Source organism: Poecilia formosa, unplaced genomic scaffold (assembly GCF_000485575.1).
Source record: "Poecilia formosa unplaced genomic scaffold, Poecilia_formosa-5.1.2 Scaffold184, whole genome shotgun sequence".
Lineage (NCBI taxonomy): Eukaryota > Metazoa > Chordata > Actinopteri > Cyprinodontiformes > Poeciliidae > Poecilia > Poecilia formosa.
Window position 1 is genome coordinate 44,541 of NW_006800123.1, and position 27,191 is coordinate 71,731.

The following is a 27,191-nucleotide window of genomic DNA, read 5'->3' on the forward strand; positions in this document are numbered from 1 at the left end:
ATAAATTAAAATCACAGCATGTAGTTTGATTAATTTTTAAAGAGACGTTGCTCTTTAATATAACTGAAAAGTCGCCATTTTGTAGCTAATTTGCACTTTTTTGTTTTACAAAAGTCCTAACTTTTTTCTATTTTGTTTACAGAGACTTCGTAAGCCATTTCTGTCTAATTTATTTAGAATATTTAAAATATATTCCAGTTCCAGTGTTAAATGTTCTTTCTAAATGAAAGTTTATTGATCTTTGAGAGAATGTACTGGCACTATTACGTCTTTTAACATATTAGTTGAAAATGACCTAAAAACAACAATATTATATTTTATCACAATAACTTTATAAGCAACATTTGTTATTATGACAGGCCTACTTGTCTTCCCCTTAAATACTTCAGAGAAATAAGCTAATATCCAAGGTGGCATTAATTAAAAATGTGTAAAAGGGTCTAGTTGGTTTGTTTTGTCCAACTTAAAAAGAAATCAGGACCAACATAACTAGGCTCATTCTCAGGCCTCTAGCAAAATTAAACATATTTTTCCGCCAACATTTAACCTACAAGTCTTAATTAAACCAGTCCTACTTTTTTAAAAACTGTATTAAAACTCCAGCTTGATTAGGAGCTGCTGCATTTGGTTTGAACCACCATGTGGGAGCGCTTCAGATCTCACCAACAGCTGCTCAGGGTATGTAGGTTAAGTGCTGCTGCTCTCTCAGAACAGAGATCTATAATTAAGTCTAGTTACAACGTCAAAGACGACATGATTTAACATCTTTAAAGAGAAAACTGCTAAGAAATCATCTCATTTTTAGGAATGTTGACATCAAATTTAAAATAAAGAGTCTATATTTAATAAAAATCAGGAGTTTGATAGTAGTAGAGAGAAGAAGAGTAAAGCTGGAAGACGAAACTCACAGCAGGACGATAAAAGGACAGAGCCGGACGTCCACACTAGCCGTCCCAAGCAGGACTTTCAGAGCTCAAACCGAGACACTCGTCTGTTCCTCTCAGACACGCCGTCCCCACCCACCGGACACGCTCTGTCCAACTCAGAGCCAGATGCACGTTTAAAATATCGCAGAGAGCAGGCCGGGTGACAGAGGGCAGCTGTTCCCTTCCCCCAACTCGCCCACTCTCTGTCACGGTTTATTCTGACGCAAAACGTTCATGTTGTAGACCCTCAGTCCTTTATTATGGGCTTTTCTTCTTTACTTCTTCATGGTTTAGTTAAATCATGACAAGGTTCTTCATCCAGCAACCCTGGGAGGGGTTTCGGTTCTCCTTTAAAAAGGTCCAGCTCCGGGTCAAACATGACATATAACCAAGAGAGCCTATTCTGAGCCTCTGACCACACGCAGCCAGAGAATCCCCAAAGGCAACGACCCCGTTCTCAAACACGTCAAAAAGTTAAATCCATCCTGGGTGAATTCTGTTAGTTTGAGGCGAAACCTGAAGATAAGGTAAAAGAAAAATAAAGAAAAGTGGACTCACCCGGTTCACTTTCTGGAGGCTGGTGGTGGGGAGAGCAGCCAGGGTTTTGTAGTCAAGTTTTAAAGGTCCAGTGCCAAGGTTCTGAGGAGAAATAAAGCAATAATGTATTTAGAAGAAAACCAGTCTACACACAGGTTTCAGTAATTCAAACATAACACTTTTTAAGACCTTTTAATGCCAGATTGAATGAAATTTAAAGCAACAAAAATATAAATATTGGTGGATCCTGCTGGCACGTAAGAAGTGAATTAGTGACAAAAACAAACGTCGTCCAGCCAACAATCAATACATTTTATCCATGAGAGACGCAAACAAGGCTAAGCTGGGTAGCTAGCAAGGGTATATTAGCAGCTGATTACCGACTGTTTTGAGTCGCAGAACGCAATAAAAGATGTCAAACTTTTGCCCGACAGAAAAGTTCTGCAAGAAACAAAAAAAAAAACTACAAACAAGATAAGTCAACTGAGCGTAAAGCAGCAATATCTGCAGCCCCACTTGGACTAATGTTGCGTTCAGACGGCGGGTTTGTCTGAGCAGGGTCTCACCTCCGTCTCCTCTTCTAGCAGGCGAGTTGCCTCCTCACGCTCCAAACGCATACGCTCCTTCACCATGAGAGGAAGAGGAGGAGCAGAGTGCAGAGAGGAAGACACCCAGCCACACACAGAGTGATGTGATGAAGACAGAGATTGTTTAAAGAGGAGAGAAGTGTTGTTATAGACGAGGGATGGGGGGAAACAGAAAGGAAGGAGGTGGGATGATTGGATGATTATGTGCCGCACCAAACACACCAGAAGGACAGGTGAGAGAGAAAAACAGCAGGGTAGAAATCACACAGATTACAAAGTACACTATTCACGTTTCTATGGGAGCAGAAAAAGCATGCAAGGTGAAACATTGCAGGAACAAACTCTCCAACAAAACCCACAGACAGGAAGCTTCATTCATCCAGTTTCTCAGCTAAGGAAACTTATTCCGATTCATATATTTGTATCTTTCTCATCCCTCAAAATGTTTCACTCACCACTTTCTCCATCTCCTCTCGCTCCCACTGCGACGTCTCCCTGACCATCTCAGACTCCTGCCAGAAAATATGAAATTTCAACTTCAGTTCGCAGGTTTTCATGCAGCAGACCTCAGCAGAAACAGGACATGTTTACCTAAACTTGGCAAAATAAACAACTGTGCCGGCGCATTGTGGCAGCGCGAGTGTGTTCGCAAGCAGAGCGAGGGGAACTATAGCTGGTCAAATTCCACCTGCTGACACCAAACTGCTGCTGCAGCAGAATCGCTGCACAAAACATTTGATGCATGGGCTGACTGGAAAACAGCGGCGCTGGTCTGGGGTGATACTGACTGGTTGCTACGTGGTGGACTCTTTCAGCGCATCGTACCTTCTGTATGATCTCCATCTCCTCTGGGCTCAGGTCTCGGTCTATGGAGGAGATGCTCTCCATGCTGTTCTTGCGTACGATGCCGGTTGCAAACGGGTTGGCGATGATCCCAGGAGACGCCTGGAATAAAAATTCGCATAGATTTGTAATTGAGTATTTTGAATTGTTACATATTTTCAGGAATGCAGAAGCATGGACATCATACAAGGACAAAAAGTCGGCTAGTTTCAGAATCGGTGAAATCGTAAAAATGGAGCTCAAAATGTGCCAGAGGCTTTTAGAAAGTAATAATGTCAGCTGTTCCTCCAGACTGATGCACACATACACATTTCACATCTGATAATCCGGTAGACTCGGTTTGATTGGACCATTCGTTACATTTTCATCTGGTGTAGTTTGCTTTACACTGCAATGTGTCAAAGGAACTAAACTGTTCAAAAAACTTGCAGAAAAAACCCTTTCTGTGCTAGGATGCCCCTTCGTCCAAATGCATGTGGTGGGAGACAAAAAAATATTTATTTTAAGTTAAATATTTTATTAGGAAGATGGTTTAATTGTTCAACTTTAATACATATTTTTTATTTATTCAAAGTTCTTGAAGAGAAATCCTAATCAGCAGAAACTGGTATCGGTAGGTCAAAATTTTCAAACATTTGAGAACAGCCAGAAAATATGTGCAGATTTTGGTTTGGTGGTAAAAAGTTTTAAATCGACACCAAAATCACTCCCAGTCATTTCAGATGCAGCTTTTCCTTGACCAAAGTGTTTCCTGAGAACTCACCTCACCAGCTGCGACTTTCCGCGGGTCGAAGCCGTCGCACACCAGCATAACCAGGGAGTCCCCGACCGCGCGGAGCACTCTGACCGCCTCTGTGTGGGTCATTCCCAGCAGGCTGTGGTTGTTCACCTCCAGGATGCGCATGCCAACCTGCAGCCGTCCGTCTCTGGCTGCGGCGCCGGTCGAACTCACCTGAAGACAAAACGAGCGTTACGTTTCCAAACTGGCTGGCAGAACTGGGTGATGTGGCTTAAGAATAAAATCAGATTTTTTTAAACGAAATTTAACGCTTTCTTTAAAAAATAAAATAAAATAAAAGAAGAAGAACATATGACAGAAAACATTTCCAAAATAGGGCTTTTATTTCAACCATAAATTCTCTGCTCTGAGTTGTACGACACAGAATTACAGCCAGGTACGATAACTTTTTAAAGCATGAGAAAAGATTTATTAGAAAACCCCCCGCAATTTTACCAGAAAAAACAAATTTCTTTGTAAATTTAAATAATTTACCAGGAATTTCTCTAAATTTCCTGGTAAATTTAGAGAATTTTGTCAGGAATTCAGAGAAATAAAGAGAAAATCTGACGTGACCAGCTCAGTTGTTTGCTCACTAATGATGAAGACTTGATGCTGATGTCTTAAAAAGTTAAGTATTTTTATTAAGTATTTTCATCACAAAATGCACAACATTGCACATTTACATTTTTTTATATTTTATGTGGAGTTCTCATAAAATGATGAGCGTATGCTGGCACTATTTAAACTTTTTCTGGTAATATTACAACTTTATTCCCGTGTTATTTTGATTCTATTGTCATGCGACTGTATTCTTGTAATATGACTATTATTGTAATTTTTTAAAAATTAGAGTCTGGCCTTAATATTCCACTGTAGAGATGACCGATCTGTTGCAAATAAACAGAAGCTGTGAAACAAGATGGCGGCCTTGTGTGTGCTGTGGAAACCCAATGAATGTTTATTGGGGAAAAATAAAACCTTCAAAAACCAAAAATGGACGTGGATAAATCCGTTTTGTTACCTTGGAGATAAAGATGCCCTCATCTGTGGGGTCGAAGGGGTTTCCAGCGTGACCTTTCGCTCCTCCGCGGATGCTAATCCCGAGCTTCTCGCCGGGCTGCTTTTGGATCAGAACCTCCTGCATCCCTGGCGGCGAAGGATCCCTCCGCACCAACATGCGGATCTCCTGTTTGTTGGCCAGCAGGGCCCGCACGGCTTCCTGGTGCGTGGCGTGCCGCAGGTCGATGGAGTTCACCTCTAATATGCGGTCGCCGACTCGCAGGCCGCTTTGACACGCCAGACCGTGAGGAATCACCTGAAGGAGCGAGAAGCAGAGATTGAAAGCAGAACCAGAATATTTCAAGTATTATCCAGGTAAGTTTTTTAACTTTTCCAGCACCAAACTAAAAACAACACAAATTAACTAAAGAAGATGCTTCAACTCACTGTCATATATCATTTACTACTGCTGCTAATGTCTTGTCATAGTATTCTATTTAGGCAGGAACAAAGCAAACAAAAATATAACAATTTTGAAGGTAAATGCTTAGGATAGGCTAGCTATGCAAAACATTTTCATTTTGCCCATAACCATTCTTAGATAATGAGATTTTATTCTGCTCAGTTCTAACTATTTTGAGCTCCTTTCAGAATGAGCCATTTTAGGACCGCTCCCCCTGACTCAACGCTTACACCCACATATGAAAACGGCTGCAAACTCATGTGCAATTATACACCTGTACATCTTTGAAAAGCAGAAGTAGAGCCTCCTGCACAGTCAACAAAAATGAAGCCAGTGGTTTCTGGATGGCAAGTCAACTACAAAACATTAGTCGTTTCCAGGAGCCATTGTACGGAGAAAAACTAGCTGACCAAACGTGCAAGGACTCCGCTGGGGTTGCTAGGTAACGGCACACGGCATTTGTAAGGTTTTTGAAATGGCTCATTTATATTATAGCTAAAGACAGGCTGCATGTTTTTTTTTTGTTTGTTTTTTTTTTTAAACACTTGAGCTGTTTTTAGAAGCAGTTAAGACACAGTAAAAAACAAATAAACAACCAAACAAAAAAAACATATAAAATGTGAATTTTGCACAATATGTCCCCTTTAAATAAATAAAAAGTTTTAGCACCTTTGAGATGAAGACTCCAGGTTCATTGATGCCGAACGGGTGGCTGGCATGGTCACTGCCTCCAACAATGCTCAGTCCAAGAGGGCCGCCTGACTTCACCAGGGTCACCTCCTGTTGTGTGAATTTGACAAAAGAATCAATAAACCTAAAGTCTGTTTTGCACTGCACACACAACATCTCAGCAGGCTAGAAGCATAAAGCACACTCCTCTCATCACAGCCAGCCTTCATACCATGCACCATCTTCTCTGCAGCTGAACGGCATTAGGGATGAAGCGGGGAAAACGAAGCATCAATGAGGTTTCTGCAGCATTTCACTAAAACATCTAGAAAAACTTGACCAACAAGATGAGAATAAGGAGTCGTCTCACCTCAATGGGATACTCGTCCTCCAGCTTCCCCATGTGGTTCCCCTGAAGGCCTTCCTCGTCTTGGTCTGGAGAGGCGGAGGGTTCTGGGGGCGGAGGGGAGTGGGCCCGCGCCCGGTTCTGACCCGGAGAGCCCCCCGGTGCGTTCAGGTCTCGCTCCACCAGCAGCGCGATGGTGGGGGAGGTGCCGGTAAGGAGCGCTACTGCCTGGTCATGCCTGGCCTCTGTCATGTCTACACCATTGATCTGGATCGACAGTGAAACCAACCATGGAGGAGGTGTGAGCCCACCAGGATTCTCCCCATTTACGACCAACAGGATGAAAATTGACCACAAACCAAACCGGAAACATCAAGCTGCCACTGGATTCTGCATGTTATCATCTGTCATTGTAAGCGAGGATGTAAAAACTTTGCAAAAGTGTTCAAACCCCTCAAAGCTTCAAAGGGAAAATATATCAAATATTAGCTGAATAAAGACAAAATGATACCGGAAAAAAAAGTCATGACTGAAATATTTTTGCAAAGACGAATTTAAAAAAACTGAATTATCCAACAGAATTGCACGATTCTTCAATTACGTCCTACTTTGAGTTTGTTTTTGACATTTAATGTGACAATATGTGAAAAAGCTCAAGTGGTATGAATACTTTTGCACTGTCACACTTATCTTTTAAACGTAGAATTCTGGCAAATGCTCCATGCTAATTTATTTGAAGAAAAGCCAACAGGGCAGCAGGATAACAGAGGGATTCAACAGAGGGATGCTGCTGGCAGAGAAGCGGCACCTTGTTTCAAAATCCAGAAACTTCTCAAAAGTTTATGATGTCATCTTTTATTCTGATCACTTTAAGATTCATTCTTGCCTTTCTTCACTTAAAGCACAAGCGGAGGACAGAGTTCTCTCCAAAATGTTTGCTTTTAATAGGGCTGTAGTGATACAATAATCTCGCGATACAATACACGATATTCTGCCCACGATACTATATATATTGCGATATTCAACAAACAATACAATTCAATACACTTTTGCGATTTTCTGAAAGATTTTAGAGGGACAGAGTGATTTTTGTGACATTTTGTGATGTTATAGAGTTGGATTGAATTAATTTAACTGAAAATTGATTAAATACCTGGCTCTGGTTGGACATGGACACAGACTTAAAGTCGACAGCCGGACAAAATGAATCAAAGAAATGGCGAGAAAACATGTTTCTTTTAATTGAAACAGTACAAACTGTAGCTTACATGCATTTGTAAAGTAAATAAAGTGCACCAAGTACCCTGCTCTGAATAGTTTGATACCTTTTTAACCTCGACACTTAACATCTGAAGGAATCACTCTAAGCCTGATGACCTAATCACTCTCCTGGCGAAGCAAGCAGTGAGTGAGCAAGGTGACAGTTGGATGTTACGATACTTGCGGATGAATATCAATTTTTTTCTAAGAAAGAAAATATCGATATATATTACAATATTGATATTATTACACAGCCCTAGCTTTTAAGTCAAGAAAGGCAACTAAACTACTACATTCAGTCTCTATAAAAAGTATTTACCCCCTTTTTATTACTTTTTATCAACAAAATCATGCTTTTTTTGACAAAAGATAAAGGACTAAAACCTTTTATTTCTTCAAAATAATGACAATTATCGTCATAAAATATGCAACATTAAATAAGTGATTGCATAAGTATCCACTCCCTTAAAAATCTGCATTTAATGGATTCACCTTTTGGGAGCAAACACAGGCTTGCACATCTGAATGATACAATTTTTGTGTTTGTTTTTTGGGGGATGTTTGTTTGAAAGAAATGTCTTGGGTATGTTATCACTTTGTTCTGTTTTTATGTTTTACTTTAAATACAGAATAATGATTAAAATAAGACATACAAAGGAATGAGAGCAGGATCAAATAAGTATATGCTTATCTCCTTTTCAAAGTTATTTAAATATCATGGAATTTGAATTATAAATGTGTTTGAAATAAATAAGCAAGTTACTTTGCAGAAACCAGTTTTTACTTCAACATTTAAAGTTTTTCTTGTTTGTTTTTTGTCAAAAAAGTCACGTTATTTTTCTCACGATTGATTTGTAAAAGCAATAAAGAAGGTAAACCATCCAAGAGAGTGAATCATCTTTAAAGGTACTGCCTATGTTTTACAGCCTGGTATTACAAACCGCGCACTGCTCCATCCTGACCAGCAGAGGTCAGCACTGACCCGACAGTAACAGCTCTTACCGCAGGGCTGAAACGCTCTGCTGCTGCCATGACGCGACACCCGTCTACCTCAGCAGCAGAGCAACGCCGCCCAACACCACACCCACCACCAAGCAGGCAAGGAGACTCGCTCAGAGTTAGTGAGCATGCAGAGGGGTGGCATATGATTACAGGTGAGAGACAAAAACAGAGGAGGAAGAGGGGAGAAACCACCAGAGAGAAAGCAAAACGCATCCAAGGCTTGAAGGAAAAACCTCTGAAAAGAGCAGTGTTGCATTCATTGGCAGCAGAAACAACAATGTCAACTGATTACAGGAAACAAATGTTCAAAGAAAATTCATGCAGGACACCCTGAGCTGTGTAAACCATCGATGTGATGGTTTCTGCAGTCGCCTCTTCCCAAGAAGCTGCTCTGAAACTTTGGGCTTTCATAATTGTTACAAAATATTCAGATTATTAACTGTGGCCAAAAGATTTGGACTTTAATGTGACAAGACCCGAGCTCAGGCCTGAAAACCTCAAAACTGAGCATAGACGGAAACAAGAATTTAAAACATTTGTAACTTTTGTTTCAAAAAGTTAGAAGCCGAACTGACAAACATGTTCACTAAAAACCAAGAGGGAATTTTACTGCTCACAACAGACGTGTGCGATTCTGCATTGGTATATAATCAATACTAGGTAAACACAAGGCCAGTGTTGCCAATACTTATATTTTTTATTAAAGTTTGATATCATTAAACTTCTGACCATTTAATTATTTATGTTCCAACTCAGAACAAAGTTTTTATACTTTTATAACATGTTAACATGATAAATGGTGAAAATAGAAAACCGTTTGTGTATTTTTCCAAAATAAAGTGAAATAATTATATATTGTGTTTTGAGCAGATCAAAACACAATCTTTTGTGAAGTAGAGCTGAGAAATTACACTAAACTATCACCACGGTAATATTAATACCAACTTGGTATCATTAATATTGATATTTTGGATCGATTCGTCCACCTCCAGCTCGCAAATAAATGGAAATACCTGTGATCAGAGCCAAGCACTCTCTGTTAATACGGGTTTTTGGCATGAATGCTACACCATATGTGAAGTTTTTATCCATTTAAGCTTTCCCTCTCCATGAGAGAGCATGCTATATTTGAAACGCTGGAAATCTCAGGACCTACTTTCTCTTGGAAACACACTCACTAACCTGACCAATCACTAGAGTAACATTTTGTCTACGCTTTAGAATAGCAGAATGGAGTTACACACAGTGTGTCATCACCCCTACAGTTAAGTATAAATCTTAGTTGAATATACTTGTAAAGGAAAGGTGCCAAGATTAATTTTTGGAGTTTAAGGTTTAACCATAAAACATAGATTTTGAACTAGATATTGTACGTTTGTGGCACAAAATAAACAGCATGTTTTACAGTAAAGCGATGTTACTCACAGAGATCACCCTGTCGCCGACTCGCAGTGTGCTGTCTCTGTGTGCTGCTCCACCCTCAGCAATCCTGGAAATGTAGATTCCCTGAAAACCGGACAGACAGTGACAAATTTTAAATCTTCTCTTTTTGTCACTTTTGCTAAAATTTGTTTCAGGAACCTCTTTGAACCATTTTGAAACAATATACTAGTCATGTTCTGTTAGTTTCTGAGCCTTATTAACGATAGAACTGGAGAACTTTGGAAGTAAAATGTTTGGTGCAAAAGGCTAAAATGTTGAAATAACTCTGTTACCTTACTTTCTGGTTGATTGAAATAGGAACATTGAAATAGTTTTATAAAATCCAATCATGACTAGACGAAAACCCTAATATTTTGCACTCTAATGAAAGTAAAACATTCCTTCATCATGTCTTCAGACATCATTTTGAGCTACTAGCTAAAGCACCTGCAGGAGCAAACATTGCTGCACCAAAACCAGCGATCAACCAACCATAAAACACGCCGCAGCACTCATTAAGAAACAAAACTTTGAAAAACAGCCAACACTTACAGTTCAATCTGCCTACAATCACACGTTTATGAGTCCTTTCCTTTTTCTCTCTGTGCTTCCTGAGCTGCAGAGCCACGCTGGTCCGAGTCTAGACCTCACCACGTCTAATTACAGTGAACCGCTCGAGTTTCAGGGCTGGCTATTCATATCTCTGTGACCGCGGCAATGATAGGCACAGAGAAGATGGATATCGCTCACTGTGACAGTTCCTGTTAGAGCGCCTTCCCAAACGATTCCCGCTCTTTAGTTATGGAACGACTGGTTGTGTCTTAGTATAGTTTCTGACCTGGAAGTAAACCAACCGGGGGTTTTCAACCATTTTCCACTTTATTTGTCATGTTTGATTTTAACAAACAATGATTCTTCAGTGTTGACAGTGTATTACAAGGATGTAGCTAATTATTATTACTTAATCGTAGCTTAGAAAAAGCACATTCTGCAGATTTTTCATGAAACTACTTAAGCTTATTTTGCACAATATTAATAATATGTAAAACAATATGTAAAAACAATATAGCAGCTAAATAGATACTTAAGTCCTTTCTGCTTGATTTAATATCAATACAGTTTAGAGCTGATCCGTTAGCTATTTTTTCAATTAACCAATTAATATTTCACTTGAAGAGGTTTAGAGAAAAAAGATTTTTTTCTCTAAATTACAAAATATATATTTCTTTAGTAAAGTTTAGCTGAATTTAGCTTAAAAATGACATATTTTAGAGTTCATATACACCAATTAATGATTAGTTGATTACTAAATTGGTTGACAATTGTTTCAATAATTAATTAATCTGGTTAATTGTTCCAGCCCTGGTGTGTTTAGGTGTTTCTTACAGTGTCTCCTGTGCGGTACGGTGTGGAGCCTTTTCCCCCAGCGATGCTGAACCCGAGGCCTTTGTCGTTCCGGATCAGGCAGGTGGAGAACCTCTGCCGCGGTCCGCTAGGACTGCTCTCCAGATTGAAGGCGAGGCCGCTGCTCCGCCTCTCCCGTGGGAAGTAGTCATCCTCGGGCCTCAGCGGCGTGGTGGTGATGGCGTTCTCGGGCTCCACCATGCGTTCGCGCAGTACCGTCATGGAAACCGTTGCCCCGGAGCTGCGGAGAGCCTCGACTGCAGTGTGATGCTCCGCTTCATGGAGGTCTACTCCGTTCACCTGAGAAACGGGTAAAACTTTTGAAACGCCTCAACAGAAACTTTTTTTTTTATCTATTCGTGCCAAACTAATTTTTACCTCTAGAAGCTTGTCTCCCACTTTCACTCCTGCTCTTGCTGCAGGACCTTCCTCAGATACTCTGGAGATGAAGATTCCCTTAAAAAGAAAAAACAATCCAACAGAATATTTAATATCTACAGCTTGCATTTTACCTCTGCTATCCCAATCTTGTGGGTTTTTCACCTCGTCATCTCCCTTGTAAGGCGTAGATCCTTTTCCCCCAGCAATGCTGATACCAAGCCCACCAGACTGTCGAACGATAGTCAGTGAGTGCTGCAAGTTGATCAAAAAAAAAAAAAAAAAGTCAGAAACAATGGGAATGAATCTCAAAGAAAAAAAATGAGGTTCTTTTTGTACAGGTAAAAATGGTTAAGAATTTGTAGAAAATCTTTATTCCAGTTTAGACACTGAATTCCCTCCCCCAGATTACCAGCAGGTAGTGTCGGTCATGCATGTAGCTGTCCTTAAAAGATTCAATAAAAAATTTATTCAAGTTTGCTAGCCATAGTGCGAAGGAAAATTATTTTATTTAAATATCTTTTGAATTTTGAGACTATCCTTTAATAAAATAATGTGTTAGACGCACACGTGTGCTCAGTGGTCAAAGTTAGAAAAGGGAGACGACACACAGGGTGTGTGTTCTCTATGTAGGTCATGCAGAAAAATGAATTGAAAAAGTCAATAAGGAAACACCAAGTAACAGCAAGAAGAGTGAAGAGTCCTGCATGTGGAAACTGCTTTTGGTTTTTAATTTTTTACACTGTTTAACCTCAAAATTAATGCACTAAATGTTCTTCTTTCCAGATATACATGACTGAATAATGAACAAGTGTTTTGAGTTGCTGCCGTTTTAAGCAAGTCTGAACAAAATTTAAGACCCATAATTAGCGTATTTAAGGCCAACTTACATTTTTTTAAATGAATTTAAGTTTTTTTAAGGATGTGCAAACACTGCTATAGAATATCTGACTTGCCTTTCCATGGCATACAAAGATACTTGTAGCAAATACTGGTTCACAAACACCTTCACATCTGATAGTGTAGCTAAAGTAAAAGGTTTTTTGAATATGTAAAAAAACAAAAAACAAAAAATCCCACTTAAAAATGATCTAACTAAACTATGCAGGTGCTCTGTCTACGCTTATGAAGATTCGCTCACTCTGATAAGCCAAATGCTTGGAGTAGGCAGAGGAGTTTAACTTATCTGATTGATTTTCCCAATATTACTATGACTATTGGGAGAATTTCCATACTGTGTGGAGAACAATGAACTTTCAGTTCAAGACGGTGAATAAAAATGGAAAATAAACAAAGTAGCTCAATTCGCCACAACAAAAAGTAACTTAATCCACAATGGGTTGCATTCTGTAAGTTTTACAGCCTTCATTGCAATACAGCTATTTATACACAATCAGGACACATCACGAAGAACATGCATTCATCATATACATGACAGGACTTTGTGTTTCACAAAATGTGCTTCATGTTTGTAGGTTATCTTAAGATGCACTAAGTGTTCTTCTTATGCAATCTTTACACAAGCAGCTTAATATTTTAGTTTCAGTCATGCAAGGAGAGTAGATGAAAACTTATAGAAAAGACAGTGGAGCAAACATGCTCTTTCTCACATCTAATACAAAATCCAGTTTGATATTCAAACGTTTATTCAGCTACACTTAAAGTAACGGTAAGGGATTCATCCATGCAAACCGATTATTCTGGTTAACCTGAAGATGTTTTTCTATTAAGAAAAAAACAAAAACATTCTGCTCTACAAATAATCTACATAAATGGAAAAACATGGAGCAAAGCAGCAGAGGGAGAGGAGAGCAGTGTGCCAGAACCTGATGCTTGACAGATTTGCACCATCAAAGAAAGAAATGGAAGCATTGGCAACATTTTAGATGGCAGAACAACATTCAGTATGAAAAGAAACATTTAACAGCACAGCCCTGACCTGCCCAAGATTTAGTTCTCTGGAGTTACAGTGCCAGAGTCAATATCTGTCAAAACTTTTCAGGAAAATGATACATGCTTAAAATATAATTATATACCATCACAAAATAGCTTTGGTAACTTAACAACCTGCTTCATGAGACAGGATAAAGAGTTCATAAGCTCAAATGATTAGGGCTGAAATAATTGGATTAATCATGATTAATTGTTGAAACAGTTAATTCACCAATTGATTCATCGCTACCTTAAAATATAGAGTCTAAAAAGAGATTAAAAAACAACACATTCAGTTAAAATTGTACAAAAAATCCAATTTTTGGCATTTAAGATAAAAAGAAAAACAAAACAAAATAAAAAAAAAACAGTTTGACTGTAAATATGTTCTTTTCCACATTGGTATAGTTTTAGCTTCACCCAGTTCAATTTCTATAAATAAAATAAAAATCTCCTATTAAGCACTTTTTGCTACTTGGTTATTAATTGGATAATCCAAACAGAAAGGGCTGAGCTTTTCATATGCTAATGTTGAAAGTATTTTTTAACTGGCGATGCATCCTTTGCTACAAACGATCAAGCGTACATTAAAAGAACATTATGTGATTTCTTTGTAGGAATTTTTAAATGCACTTTTCATATTGCATAACATAAGCTTAAGTGGTTAAAGGAGAAATCTGCAGAATGTGATTTTTTTTGTCCAATCATCAGAAGAGTTGATTATAATGTTTTCTTAACTGGTGTCAAAGTGGATGCCTTTCATCTTATCCATCAATATTTAGCAATAATGTTCCAGTCCTAATTTCGGGTTCTGCCACACAGGCACTCCAGTAACGGATCTGTTAGTTTTCTTTGTGATTGGCTCAGATTAATTTGATTTGTGTGACTGTTTTCTCCACTTCCTAAACCTGTGTTAGCCTGGGTGGGTGGGTGATGCACGGATAGGCACACTGGGTGGGAAAGAGTAGGTACAGACCTCTTCCTCCTCAATTCGAGCAGGTTCAATCAGCAGATTATTGACTTGATCAAATGACACCCCCTGTTAGGACAGGAACCAGCGAGAAGCATGCGGATTAGTCAGGCCAAAATTAAAATATCCACTCATTCCCACACCCACACGGTACACGCTCTCCCATTAACGTCACACATCACTGTCTGCCTGCCTTGAAGCAGAAGTGATCCCTCATTCGCTCCCCAGCCACCAAAAGCAAATACAGGCAGAGGTGGAAAGACAAGACCAAGGAGCTGAGCCAGAGTGCAAAACAAAACACAAACAACCAGTGTGCAGCGAGAGCAAAAACAAGAAAGCAAAAGCTCCCGAACCAGAAGAAGAACCTACTAACTCTAACAAAGAACTGCCTTACTAGAAAGCTTCATCTTATCTACAGGGTTTGGATTTAAAAGAGGGACAAAATATATTTGATCTTTAATTTATGAAGTGCTAAAAAACTGAATTTGCTGCATTAGTTGCCACCATTTCATTTTTAGATCTGGCTGTCAAACACATGATAACTGGAAGTTAAAACCAGGAAAGTGGATGTAACAGACACCGATTGTATAGTTACACTGAAACCAGAAGTTTACATAAATAAAATACACATGTGGTTTATTTTTTTCTCCTTGTCTGAAACCTTTCTTGTTTTAGGTCAGTTAGAATTACCAAAATTATTTCTATTTGCTAAATGCCTCAAGCATGAGAGGAATAATGTCAGATATTTATAAATGTCTCCAAAATCAGAAATTATTACCATTTCCTTAAACAATAAGGAAAAGTCCAGATGATGATGTCAGAGACTTTTGAGTTTATTGGCGGAACATCTGTGGATGTATTTTAAGGCCACACCTTGGTTTGCTGTCTGAGATGATGGGAAAGTTAAAAGAAATCTGCTGAAATATCAGGAAGTCTTGTGAAAACAGACAGTTTTATTATCCAAAGTGAAGCGTGTTCAGTACAGCGAGGAAGAAGCCTTTACTTCAAAAGAAATATGAAAAGCCAGATTGTAGTTCCCAAATACACACAGGGACAAAGATCTTCATTTTTGGAGATATGGAACTAAAGCTGAACTGTCTGGCCATAACAACCAGTGTTACGTTTGGAGGAAAAATGGGGATACTTGTACCATCCTAACTGTGAAACATAGAGGTGGCACCATCATGTTGTGGGGCTGTTTTGCTGCAGGAAGAATTGGTACACTTCATAAAATAGATATTATCATGAGGGGAGAACATAATGTAAGTTAGTAGCAACATTTAAAGACGTCAATCAGAAAGTCAATATTCAGCTAATGTCGGAAACAAAATTTCCAATTATAGCATTTCCATTAAATAAGAAAAGCAATTAAAAATCATACGTGAATAATTTGACTAAATGTTCCCCCTAACTCAAGTTTTTTTAACAGAAAAACTTAACTTTTTTCAAAATTGACGTGCTTCTATTGAGCTAATTTTTCTTCCAATTCGTGAAAATATATGATCAATGGAAACGCAGCTAGTTTGAGATTTAAATTATTTTTCGGATTAGGAAATCGGCACCAATCTGTCCCATAATTTACAAAAAGTCTAAGATAATTCGGAAACCAGGCTCGTTGGATCTCACATTCCAGCTCTGCCAGTAGATGTTCTGGCTGGTCCGAGTTCAGCCACACAAACAGAACCACACTCATTGAAAACACACACAGAACAGATTTGGTGAGATGATTGTCGTGTTAAACAGGATTTCATCATAAATCAATACAAGTCATCAAGTCTCCCCAAATGCTACAAAGTTTAATTACAATAAGCAGCACCTGATCAGACTTCACTAGCATAATTTCTAAGCATTGGGGTGAAATGTTACAAAAGCAGCGTGTGGAAATCAGCAGATGGTTTGTAATGGTGAGAAGTTTAGTCTTCATCTGAGTCAGTGCTCTGCAGGAGAAGCTGATTTTATTCACAGAATTAAAGTTAATATGCATCTTATTTCTCAGGTGAGGTTATTTTTAATCTCAAACGTGTGTGCGGTGCGGTTCAGGTCTGAACAGAGTGACTAAATGTGCCGAATCCTACCAGAGCCGAATCGGTTTTACCTTTACTTGGCTGGAGTTGCCCTGGTGCCGGATGTCGTCCAGCTCTTCCATTCTGTGATGGAGCTGAGGGGTGCCTACGATCTGATCCTCCTCTTCCTCGGGCTCGTCCTCTGCAGCCCGTGTCGGGGAGTTGAGCCGGTCGGGACTGAAGCCCTGCAGCAGCGCGGCCACGGCCTCGGGTTTGGGCAGCTTGTTGATTTTGAAGTGCTTCTTGTAATGCGGCGTGTCCTTTCTGATCAGCCGCTGCTTCTCCGGGGGGATCACCGGCCTGTCGTCATCTTCGTCGCTCCTCTCGCCGTTCTCTCCGTCGTCTTCGTCGTCCTCATCTCCGCCCCGGATAATCGGTTCTTCTGCAAAGTGCACGGTTGGCTGTAGGAAGAAGGAGATTTTTTCATAAACTTCAAATTTTAATGTGGTAATTTGTGTCAAGTCTATCGATCGCATCGATAAGCGTTTAGGTTTAATTTTATAGATTACAGCAGATGTAAACTCAGCATTCCATTTCTAAGAATGTAATATTAGAGATTAGGAGTATTGTTATTTGACGGTTGATCTGCAGACAGTCGCTGATCCCATCCAAAAGGAGCGTAAGCCACAAAATGTTGTAGCTAAAAAAGCTTGACATTCAAAGTGTACCGTCTCCAAGTTTGTTCATGGAAAGTTAAGTGGAAGGAAAAAGAGGCACACCCACATAAAGGATAGCTTCAGCAACGAGAGGATTGTGATCTTGAGGAGTTTGGGGGACATTTACACAGTCACTATTTTAGCAAAGTATGTCCCTCAAAATTCCTTGCAGATATTTCTGCACCACAAAATCAGTTACTTTTATTGAAACATCAAAGATCTAACGCTGGTACAAGGTGTAAGAAAAACAAAAATTGTTTTCAAACTTCTGACCATGGTTCTAGTTTTATTTTAATGAAGCGGTTTTTACCTCGATGTACTCCACCTCCATCTCGTCCAGGTCGTCGTCCTCCTGGGGGGACTGGTTGTTCACCAGCTCCCCTCGCTGGGAGGGAGCCACCAGGTTGTGTCTCTCCTCGTGGGATGTGGCCGACAGCGTGCTGTTGGACACCTGGGAGTCATGGCTCTGATTTGAAACGTCACTCAGTCGCTTCACCTAAAAACAGTGAAATCGTTGATGAATTGTTGCTAAAAATACCTGAAAGTTTTACAGGATTTTTACTGCGCAACATCTTTACTTTACATATTTTTATTACCTGTGGGTCAAGTGACTCGTCTTCTCCATCGGTTCTGGTTGTGTAAGGCTCATTCCTCCTGTCCTCTATCCCCTTCTTCATCACCTTCAGCTCACTGGGATGAGGGGTGGCTCTGCGCTGGAGGCCCTGAGGAAGAAAGAAGCAAATCCTGCTCTAGAGAAACACCAGTCACATAAAGACGTGAGATTTGTGTCACTAAAGTAACTGCATCTAATCATAATTTAAAATTTATGGATACTCTGAACAAACAGTGGAGAAGTTTTGGGGGGCTTTAAACATCCAGGACTAGAATTTATTGTTTTTATGATAAGAAATTTATCACAATAAACGATAAAAGCCTATGCATACTCTGTCACACAATTCTAGGACACGATTTTAAAATGACTTTGTCCAATAAACTGGAGATTTTATCCTTAAATACTGACAGTTAAATATTCAGCTAATCAGGTAAGTGGAAAAATATTTTGAACGATAGTAATTATAGTTTCCAAAGAGAAATTGGGACATAATAAAATTAGTATAGGTAGTTTAGACTTTTGAGAGAACATCAGCGTTAAGACACAAAATCTCTGATTGGTTCTTTTCCATCCAAAATGATCAGAGCCGACGATGGATACGTAGGAATAAGAACTATTTCAGCTCAAAGATGACGGCGTAGCGTTTTTTTTTTTTACCTTGCGCTCTGCTGCAGCTTCATCTTCCTCTTCCTCAGCTTTGGTCTCCTCCTGGAACTGAATGACGGACACTCTGTTCAGGTTGCTGTCCGTCCAGCTGTCGTCCACGCTGTTCTGCAGCAGGTTCTCTGTGGGACACCGAGCGCACTTACTCAACTTATACCACCCAAATCTGCCTTCAATTCAACACTGAATAATCAAAGTTTGTTAGTGGAACATAAAACGTTATTCGAGTCACTTTATCGCAGAAATACAAGACCATAAGGCTCACCGAGGCTTGGCGACGGCTGCTGGGGGAGTAAGTAGCAGGTTAACACTTTCTCTCCTGTCCGCTCGTCGTCTTCGGTCTGGAACTTGAGCATCGGCTGCGACTGGTTCTCCGTGAGCCACATGGCCTTAAGGTTGAGGTTTGTCAAGGCGAAAGGCAAGTTTTGTAATCTGGACAAAGGTAGAGATGGAATAAGGTCAAACAGAACATTTTCCTCCAGAATGAGAACATAGACAAAAACCTCATCTAAAGGAATTATATCATTTGATGCTGTGAATAAACGTGAATAAACCCTAAATGTCAGAGCCAAGTGTAGATCTGTGTCTCAAGTGTAAACATCAAGTTTACAAAGAATTTAATTATAGTAGAGGTCGAGCTGAAAAAAACAACACAACAGTGTAATCATTCATTAGGCAGACTATTGGTTGTTTGCTCAAATGGATCACAGAGAGAAAGATTTATGGAGGTATAGATTTGTGAATGGCATGATGAATTTAAATGAGAGCAATATTTTCCATTTGCATGCTCTGCAAAGGGAGGTTGCCCTTTAATATTATTGAAAAGCTGCTGCTAACATTTGACAAATAGTACAAAGTAGTTAGTTTGCACTTTTTAATTTTACAAAAGTCCCACCTGGCAGCGTTGCCTGTTTTCCCTGTCTGAGAATGATTAATATGTCTTAAAGGGCTTTTTTTTTTATTTTGAGACTTTATAATCAATTGTATTTATTGTTTTGGTTGTTTTGCTTTGTTTGTTTGACAAGTCTTCCAGTTCCAGTGCTAAATGTTCTTTGAAAATGAAAGTTTATTGATCTTTCAGAAGGTGTATGCACATTATCATGCTTTTATTATGTATATTAGTTGAAATGGTCTCAAAAAGGACAATTTAATAATTTTTGGGATAATTTGTCATCCAGTAAAAAGTGAGAAATTACAGAAAAAACCCCCCAGATATTGTCACACCAGAATTCAGAAATGTATAATCTAAACAACTATTTGGGGGAAAAAAAATTAGATAAATAAAATTGAGAATATAAAAATGCATTTTTTCCCCTCCAAATTAATCCAGTTCTTCCCACTCCCAAAATGACCCTGACTTTTCCAGATTTGACGACTCATTGTGGCACCACTAGATTATTTTTTCCATGAATCAAACAAAATCTAAACGGTTCAGGTGCTGCTACCTGTTTCCGACCACATCCAGCACATGCAGCTCGGTGGCGTCTGCCAGCTCAGCGGGCAGTTTGCTCAGGCGATTATCTCTCAGCGAGAGGACGTTGAGGCTGGCGCAGCCGCCGAGTTCTTTGGGCACGCTGCCGAGCCGGTTACGGTCTACATTCAGGTTCGTCAGCTTCTTCAGCTTGCCCAGCGAGCGAGGAAGTGACTGCGAGGTGAAACGAAAGGAGATTTCAATCCGGTTAATTTGGATCGTGTGCGTATGCGGTCTAAGTTTATCGGAGTAAAGTCGGGGGTACCTGTAAATGATTCTCCGTCAGGACAAGCTCTGTGAGGTTTTCACACTCTCCTATAGAGTCGGTCAGCTGAGTTAGTCGGTTCTGGTCCACTTTCAGGATGGACAGCTGCTTTAAACAACCTGGGAAGAAAACGCACAGCAAAACATCCCTCAGAAACGGAGACAAAACTTTATTCTTATTTGCAGGGATCCATCTTTTTAACTTTTAAACACAAAGTTCAGGAAGGTTGGAAGCGTGGCTGGAACAGCATTTTAGACAATGAAACTGGAAATCAAGTCTGGAGATGCACATATTTTCCCCACACTGGCTCAGACTTTAGAAAAGGCTTACAGTGGCAGTAGCCCAGGGCGCCAAGGACTTAGAACGCATGTTTTACATTGTACCTTATATAAAACTTATAGGCTTGTAAAAAGTGTGTTGTTTTAATATCATTACATTTTTATTATTGTAAACAAAACTCAAATATTTGAAAACTCTGAGACGTTTTAAACCTATTAGTGTCATTTGGATGAGGAAAATTTTTATTATTATTATTATTTCATGGGGTGGGGCGTCAAAACTGGCACCAGCCCAGAGGCCCATATCCTTCTAATTATTATTTTTCAAAATTTATCCAAATCTGGAAAACAGTTTAATGAAATTCCAAATATAGGTGTACATGGCTTAGAAATAATTCAATTCAGAGACTTGGTGCAGGTCTGGTCAGGCTTTTCCATTGAAATCATTATTCCAGCAGAGGGCAGCATCATCTTAGTTTAACATGAGTCAAACCAACTCTATTTCAACTATCATTTTGCAGGAGAAAAAAAAAACATTTTGCAAGCTTCAGAGGTTTCCTGCAGAAGCCAGTCTGGTGAAGTTTCTTCACCTATGCTGTCTGGGACGACCTCCAGCAGGTTCTGTGTGAGCAGCAGGTCGGTGAGAGCCAGCAGGCCGTTCAGCTCCGAAGGAAGCTTGTCCAGATGGTTCTCAGAGACGTCCAGACACACCAGCCGCCGAAGGTTTCCCAGTTCCTGCGAACAGAAAATAAACGAACAGGTACGACTGTGTAATCAGAGCACAGCATGGTCATTTTCTTCAGAAAACGTCACGAGTTTCATTTAAAAACTGTACTTACAGGTGGTAATGAAGACAACTGATTACGGTCCAACCACAGCTCCCTCAGGTTGGGGAGAGCGCCGAGCGTGTCCGGCTAAAACAAAACAGGATAAAGGACAAGAGAAACAAGGAAAGTGTGTTGAAAACAGAAAATAAGGTTGCCATTTTCGGTGCAAAGACAAGGAAATCAGATTTCTGCTAAATGCGTTTTCATTCGAAGGTTGTTAAAAAAAAGAGATCCCAGAAAACCGAAACCTTGAGCTCAAGAACGCATCTGAGCATGATGTTAATAAGTCATGGCTTCCTGTTCTCTAGATCTGCTAAAAACTGGTGCCAAACAGATAGTTGGTTCAATTCTTGCAGGATTGCACTTTTCTGTAATATTTTATCCATGATTTTTAGTAAATATGATAACGTGAGTATAAACAAAATGTTTACAGCCCTAGTTTATACGTTTGAGACTGCATATATTCAGAGAATATATACGATCCTCAATCTTCTTTAATTACTGTGTGTATAATCTAAACTATAGAGAATTCCTGTTATGAAAAGAAGCTTGTGCATCAGATACTTATTCGTCAAAATTGTATAAAGTTTGTTTTGTTATTAAACATAATGGATGCATCATCTAAAGCTCAAAATTACACATGTGAAACGTTGGCTTATGACTGAACACGTGGACAGGGTTTCATCATGAAGTCACTGTTTGCTCAGAGTCCGCCCTGTGTCGTGTTTACCCTGTCCTGTCGAGACAGGAGGGAGTTCCTGCAATAAAAGCGTCTCTTTAAGCTGCGTTTGCTGAGGTAAACATGCATTTTGGATCATAATCATTTCAAAAAGAATGAAGGTCACTCGGGAGTTGAGCGAGAAAATTATCTAGAGAAGCAGAGGAGATGTTAACGAACCAAAACTTCCAGTTCATTGCTGCCAAGGTCCAGCTGTTCCAGTTTCACCAGGAAAGAGAGCGACCTGCGCAGAAGAAGTTATGTCACCCGAGTATCTACCCAGAGGAACAAAGAGTCCTGCCTCGCATACCGTTCAGTACAGAATGCAACCGAAGGCTGCTGTGTAGCTTTTGTAAAAATATTCATCTTGGATGTTTTCAAATTACTGAAAATGCCGCTTACGTAGGCAGAGACTTCAACCGGTTCTCCCTGAGCTCCAGCGTCACCAAGTTGGCCAGACTTTTAAACGGGAGAGACAGGAGAGGAGGAAGAGGGAGGAAGAGGAAGAGAAGTTGGTTAGTCAGATGGCAGGTCTGATCGCCCGGGCTGCCTGGCACGGTGAGGGGCTTGTCCATCTGCACCGTCTCCCAGCGGGTGAATCGTCTGAGTGGCTTCAATTGAGCAGCTTCACATCTTTTTTATTAAAGGCCTTGCAATAATAGCCACACTTCTTGATTCTTCTAACATTTTGTCACATCACAACCAACAAACTTTAATCTAACCAATGCAGAGTTGTAACTGTAACTGCAGTGAAAGGTGGTTCCAGAAAGCCTTTACTGAGATGAGAACACCACAAATGTGCGTCAAAATTTTAAAAACTGGCATCTTTTCCTAAAAATTCACAATTATGAGCCAATTCCTATTAGGCACTTAGCCATAGAAGTTGTTCAACTGAATATTTGGAGGTTATGAATAATTTTGTAAAGCGCTGTAAACAGCAGTTGAAAATAGAAAACCATTTATTTTAGATAATCCGTAACATTCAAAACACACACAAAAAAAATTATTTACCCCAAAAAATTTAACTGGAATATTTTTAATATAAAACCAAATAGCAATATGTTTCTGTGATACATACTTTCCAATGTCACTGGGTAACGTCTGTAATGTCACATCGTTGAGGGAAAGGTGAGCCAGCGTTCGCAGCTGAGTGAAGCCGTCCGGCAATCTGTGGCAGAGAGACGAGAAGAGGAAACGGTGAGAGATTCTCAGAATGCTCTTGTACTCTGCATGAATTATCCAAGGGTTTCTGCTCAGATATTCAGAGGTTCAACTGTTCCTCTCTCGTGTGAAAAAAGTGAAACCTGGGAGATTGCAACACAGAAGAGTTGCACAAAATGAATAAGAGGATTGAACTGGCTTCTTATGTGGATTATTGTGAAACTGATACAAATCCAAGAAGCGTTGCGATATCAACTATGATCTACTCAAACTTTGTTTCATGTAATCTTTTCTTGGAAGAAACTAAGCCTTACATACTTTTTATGGACATACAAGCCAAACGCAAACAATCTAAAATACGAAGCCATTGTGCAACTAGTATTAAACCTAATTTGATATCGCCTTAACGTAATACAGGGAAGTTGCAGTGTTTACCTGGCGAGCGGATTTCCACTGAAATCTGCGATCTCCAAGGCCCGGCAGAACTTGATGCTCTCAGGGATCTCTGGGATTTCTGCAAATGGGTCAGACGAGGTAATAATTTATCACTTTAGCTTTAATCATACCTTAATGAAGGGACGTGCACGGATCAACACTAGGTGGTGCTAGAGCACCTGCTCTTTTTCCTCTTGACAAAAAAAAAGTGTGGTCCTGACTTTTTATTTTTTTGGTGGCTCAAGGAAGCGTGTCTGGATCTGAAAGCCTGTATTACTGCTGCCCCACATTTTTGTAAGTTTGCCTGACTGAAGCTGAGATAAATCTTACACTGCAGACAGCGGTGGGGTCCAGGTGTTTTGAGCACCTGCCCCTTAAAATATCTGTGCACACTCCTGCAAGGAAAGCGTCTCTATGATCATACATCAAGTAACGTGCAAAAATATCTTCGACATCGCTAATTACTTTGATTTAGATGGAAAAAGCTCTCTGCTAAATAACTGTCACCCATTCATAGCGAACTTCATCAATTAAAATAAACATATGCAAAAGACAAACAAGTATCTCTGTTATAAAGGCTTGTGCTAACCAGGCTTCTCATTTAAGGAACTATTACACATTCTCTTCCTCGAAAGTCCTTCAAAACTTGAATTTCTGGCTTCTAAAAGTAGAAATGACTGTTTGTGGGCCAGGTGGGTGCCTGGATCTAGTTAAACAGTTGCGCTGTAATAAATCTTTAAGTGACTTCCCTGCCAAGTCTTGAAATGTGATCTTTCAGCTCTGGATGTTGCAGGTGCATCTTAATAAATCCCTACAGAGGGAAGCGGCCCCGCTCAGAGCTGGGAGGCACGCAGGCAGACAGATGGGAAAGTCTCTTCCAGGCCAAGGCGCCCTGCTCTCACAGCAGCGTGTGGTTTAATAGATGTCCTGCTTGCCACTCGGTATCAAAGGCAAGGACAGACAGGGCACAGTGTCTGTGTACATCACAGCAACAATCAGGAATGTTTGAAATGCTTCACCTTGCATGTAAAGGGAGGAGTCAGTGTTGACTTTTGGTTTCATTTCAGCATTCTATGCAGATTTAAAGGATTAGAAGTTCATGAAGCAACTACATCAATCTTTTGATTCTTCTTTTGGTCTCAGGGGCTGCAAAGTGAGTCAGTGTTTATGTACCATTTCTGGAGATGTCCAGTTCCACCAGCTGCATGAAGTTGGCCACCTCAGGAGGGAGTCTCTGGATCACATTGTCACTCAAGCCGAGCTTCCGTAAGTTTAATAGTCTGAAGAAAGGCTGTGGAGACACATGATACAATGTTTAGTAAAAACGACTTCCTTAGGCTCCGCATTTCTCTTTCTCTTCTTCTACTTTTAGTTTAACATCATCTGATTCTGCCAGGATGCTTTGATCAAGAACAGCCAGGGAGGAATTTGATTCTGAAATGTCTATTAAACATCCCAGAAAATCAAAATGTCCCAAAAAACGAAGTTCTTTTTTCAAAGTTCATTCACAGAGTTGTGAGGATGAAAAATATCCATTTTCTACACACCATGCTTGACAAAATATCATACTTTCCCAGATTTAATCCCCAGATCCCTCAATCCTTATTGAGCAAATGTTCAAGTTTAAATACGATAAAAATCTCTCAATTGTAGATGGATGAAAGAAAAAAAAAAAACAATCAAAGGGCAGACGGATGAACAGACGGAAAGGTGGATGAATGAATGAAAAGATGGAAAGGTAAATGGACGAGTGAAGAAACGAAAAGGTGGACGGAGGAATGAACAGACAGACAACTGAATGGAGGGATGACCAAATGAAAAGCTGGATGAACTGATAGACAAATGGGAAGGTGGACGGATGGAAAAGTGGATGGACGGATAAATGCACAGATAAACGGGCAAATGAATGTATTAATGTCTCAACGGATTAATGGAATGATAGACAGATGAGCGGAAGGGTGGACGGATGTAAAACAGGCCGGGGGTTGGACATGTGGACAGATGGACAAACTGTTTTGATGAACGAATGACAGACAGGTTTTTGAGAAAGATTAGGGAACGGATCTCTTTCCACACAGCATGTTTTCCATACTTCTCCAGATCAATTCAAAGCAAGCAGCACAGTAAACCAATCTGTGCAAATTATTCATTCCAATAAATTGTGTTTTTCTAAACATTTTTAGCTTTTCACCAGTCTTGTATATCCAGTGACCGACTCCTGAAGTGGTTCTGAAAACATTCCATTCACATATTTGGGAATAAAAATAAAAAAAATACATCAGAAAATATCCTTTTCACCATAGTGATGGCTGCCAAACAAAGTGGCTTTCGGTTGGAGTGCGCTGTGGCTGCAGTTCTGCCAAGTGCTTTCACAAGAGTACGTTTGTTGGAGCGGCCGGAGCTCGGCTACATTCCTCCGCCAGCAGAAGTGTGTGTCTGTGCTGCTCAGATGGACAGACAAGATGGGAGAAACATGCTGAAACTACGCTTTTATTTACCACCCGCTCTGCTGCCCACAGAGGCACTACTGTCTGCGCTATCACAACCCGGACTTCACAGATAGTGAAGGAAAACTCCTGGGAACATTTCTGGAATGGGGAACCTGAATCAAACTCATTCAGGAATGCTTTCTGTCTGCAAGCTTGGAGCCTAAACCTTAATTTAAATTAAACCTCAGGCCATCATCTGAATTTTTCAACTGGAAAACAATCTGTGAGTGTGTGTGTCAGTTACCACAGATTAATTTACTAAACTGAAAAAAATCCAGATAATGTCAAAGCTCTCCCTCCTCCACTCGGATTAGGTTTAAAAACAGCGAGCCGCTACACTCGTGTAACCCAACTGTTGTGTAAACATGCAGTAAATCAGATAGCACCACCTATTCTCCGAGGACGTGCTAAAAGTTCTTACGGGAAGAAAGGATCAAATATACATGTACACACAAAGTGCAACACGGTGGAGAGAGCACCAGAGAAAAGAGATCAGAGCATTTCACTTCCACTCTGTGTTTTGATGACTGACATTTCCTGTTCTTAACAGGTTGTGTGTGTTTTATTTGGATCCCGTTGAATAGATTCGGTGTAGGTCAAAGCTTCAACATTCACACTTTACCAAGGGTTTCTGTCCTTTCTGACGCCGTCTCTCAGTTCTCAGGGTGCGCATGTGACAGCAAAAAAAACAAACAAAACAAAACAACAAACATACAAATTATTCCTACATCAGAGTTTTTATTTTCCTGAGTGTAATGCTCTTCCTTCTCAAACACCCACGACTTGGATAGTCGGCCGTTCACACTGAACCGGGTTCTGGGTTTTGCTAGATTTTTTTGGGGAGTTTTTTCTCCCCACTGTCGCTGCGTGCATGCTCAGAATGAGGAATTGCTGTTAAGTCAACGCCACGACAAAGCAATTGTTCTGTTAACACACGCTCGTCCAGGAGGAGTGAATGCTGCAAGTCAAAGACTTGAGATGCCTTAGACAGAAAACTGAAAAAACAAACTGAACTTAAATGCAATAGTTAATA

The 27,191-nt window shown here is 40.0% G+C and overlaps 1 protein-coding gene across 18 annotated transcripts in view; it reads right to left on the bottom strand.

Moving 5' to 3' along the window:
* Positions 1-27,191, bottom strand: part of scrib (scribble planar cell polarity protein) — a 73,290-nt gene that overhangs the window by 20,050 nt on the left and 26,049 nt on the right. For 15 of the 18 annotated variants that reach the window (XM_016678503.1, XM_016678513.1, XM_016678507.1 and 12 more), the window contains exons 2-28: positions 24,843-24,960; positions 23,670-23,748; positions 23,152-23,241; positions 22,476-22,532; positions 22,254-22,317; positions 21,368-21,442; positions 21,119-21,263; positions 20,251-20,369; positions 19,960-20,159; positions 18,780-18,946; positions 18,509-18,636; positions 17,835-17,960; positions 17,549-17,734; positions 16,615-16,983; positions 14,526-14,588; positions 11,783-11,872; positions 11,618-11,695; positions 11,222-11,539; positions 9,839-9,919; positions 6,176-6,418; positions 5,806-5,916; positions 4,696-4,989; positions 3,657-3,845; positions 2,876-2,995; positions 2,506-2,562; positions 2,030-2,086; positions 1,485-1,565 (exon numbers count right to left, since the gene is read on the bottom strand). In XM_016678503.1, coding sequence (XP_016533989.1) covers positions 1,485-1,565; positions 2,030-2,086; positions 2,506-2,562; positions 2,876-2,995; positions 3,657-3,845; positions 4,696-4,989; positions 5,806-5,916; positions 6,176-6,418; positions 9,839-9,919; positions 11,222-11,539; positions 11,618-11,695; positions 11,783-11,872; positions 14,526-14,588; positions 16,615-16,983; positions 17,549-17,734; positions 17,835-17,960; positions 18,509-18,636; positions 18,780-18,946; positions 19,960-20,159; positions 20,251-20,369; positions 21,119-21,263; positions 21,368-21,442; positions 22,254-22,317; positions 22,476-22,532; positions 23,152-23,241; positions 23,670-23,748; positions 24,843-24,960 — 3,705 coding nt within the window. The remainder of the gene's footprint in view (positions 1-1,484; positions 1,566-2,029; positions 2,087-2,505; positions 2,563-2,875; positions 2,996-3,656; positions 3,846-4,695; positions 4,990-5,805; positions 5,917-6,175; positions 6,419-9,838; positions 9,920-11,221; positions 11,540-11,617; positions 11,696-11,782; positions 11,873-14,525; positions 14,589-16,614; positions 16,984-17,548; positions 17,735-17,834; positions 17,961-18,508; positions 18,637-18,779; positions 18,947-19,959; positions 20,160-20,250; positions 20,370-21,118; positions 21,264-21,367; positions 21,443-22,253; positions 22,318-22,475; positions 22,533-23,151; positions 23,242-23,669; positions 23,749-24,842; positions 24,961-27,191) is intronic. The other 3 variants (XM_016678504.1, XM_007565918.2, XM_016678505.1) reach the window with 2 other exon arrangements.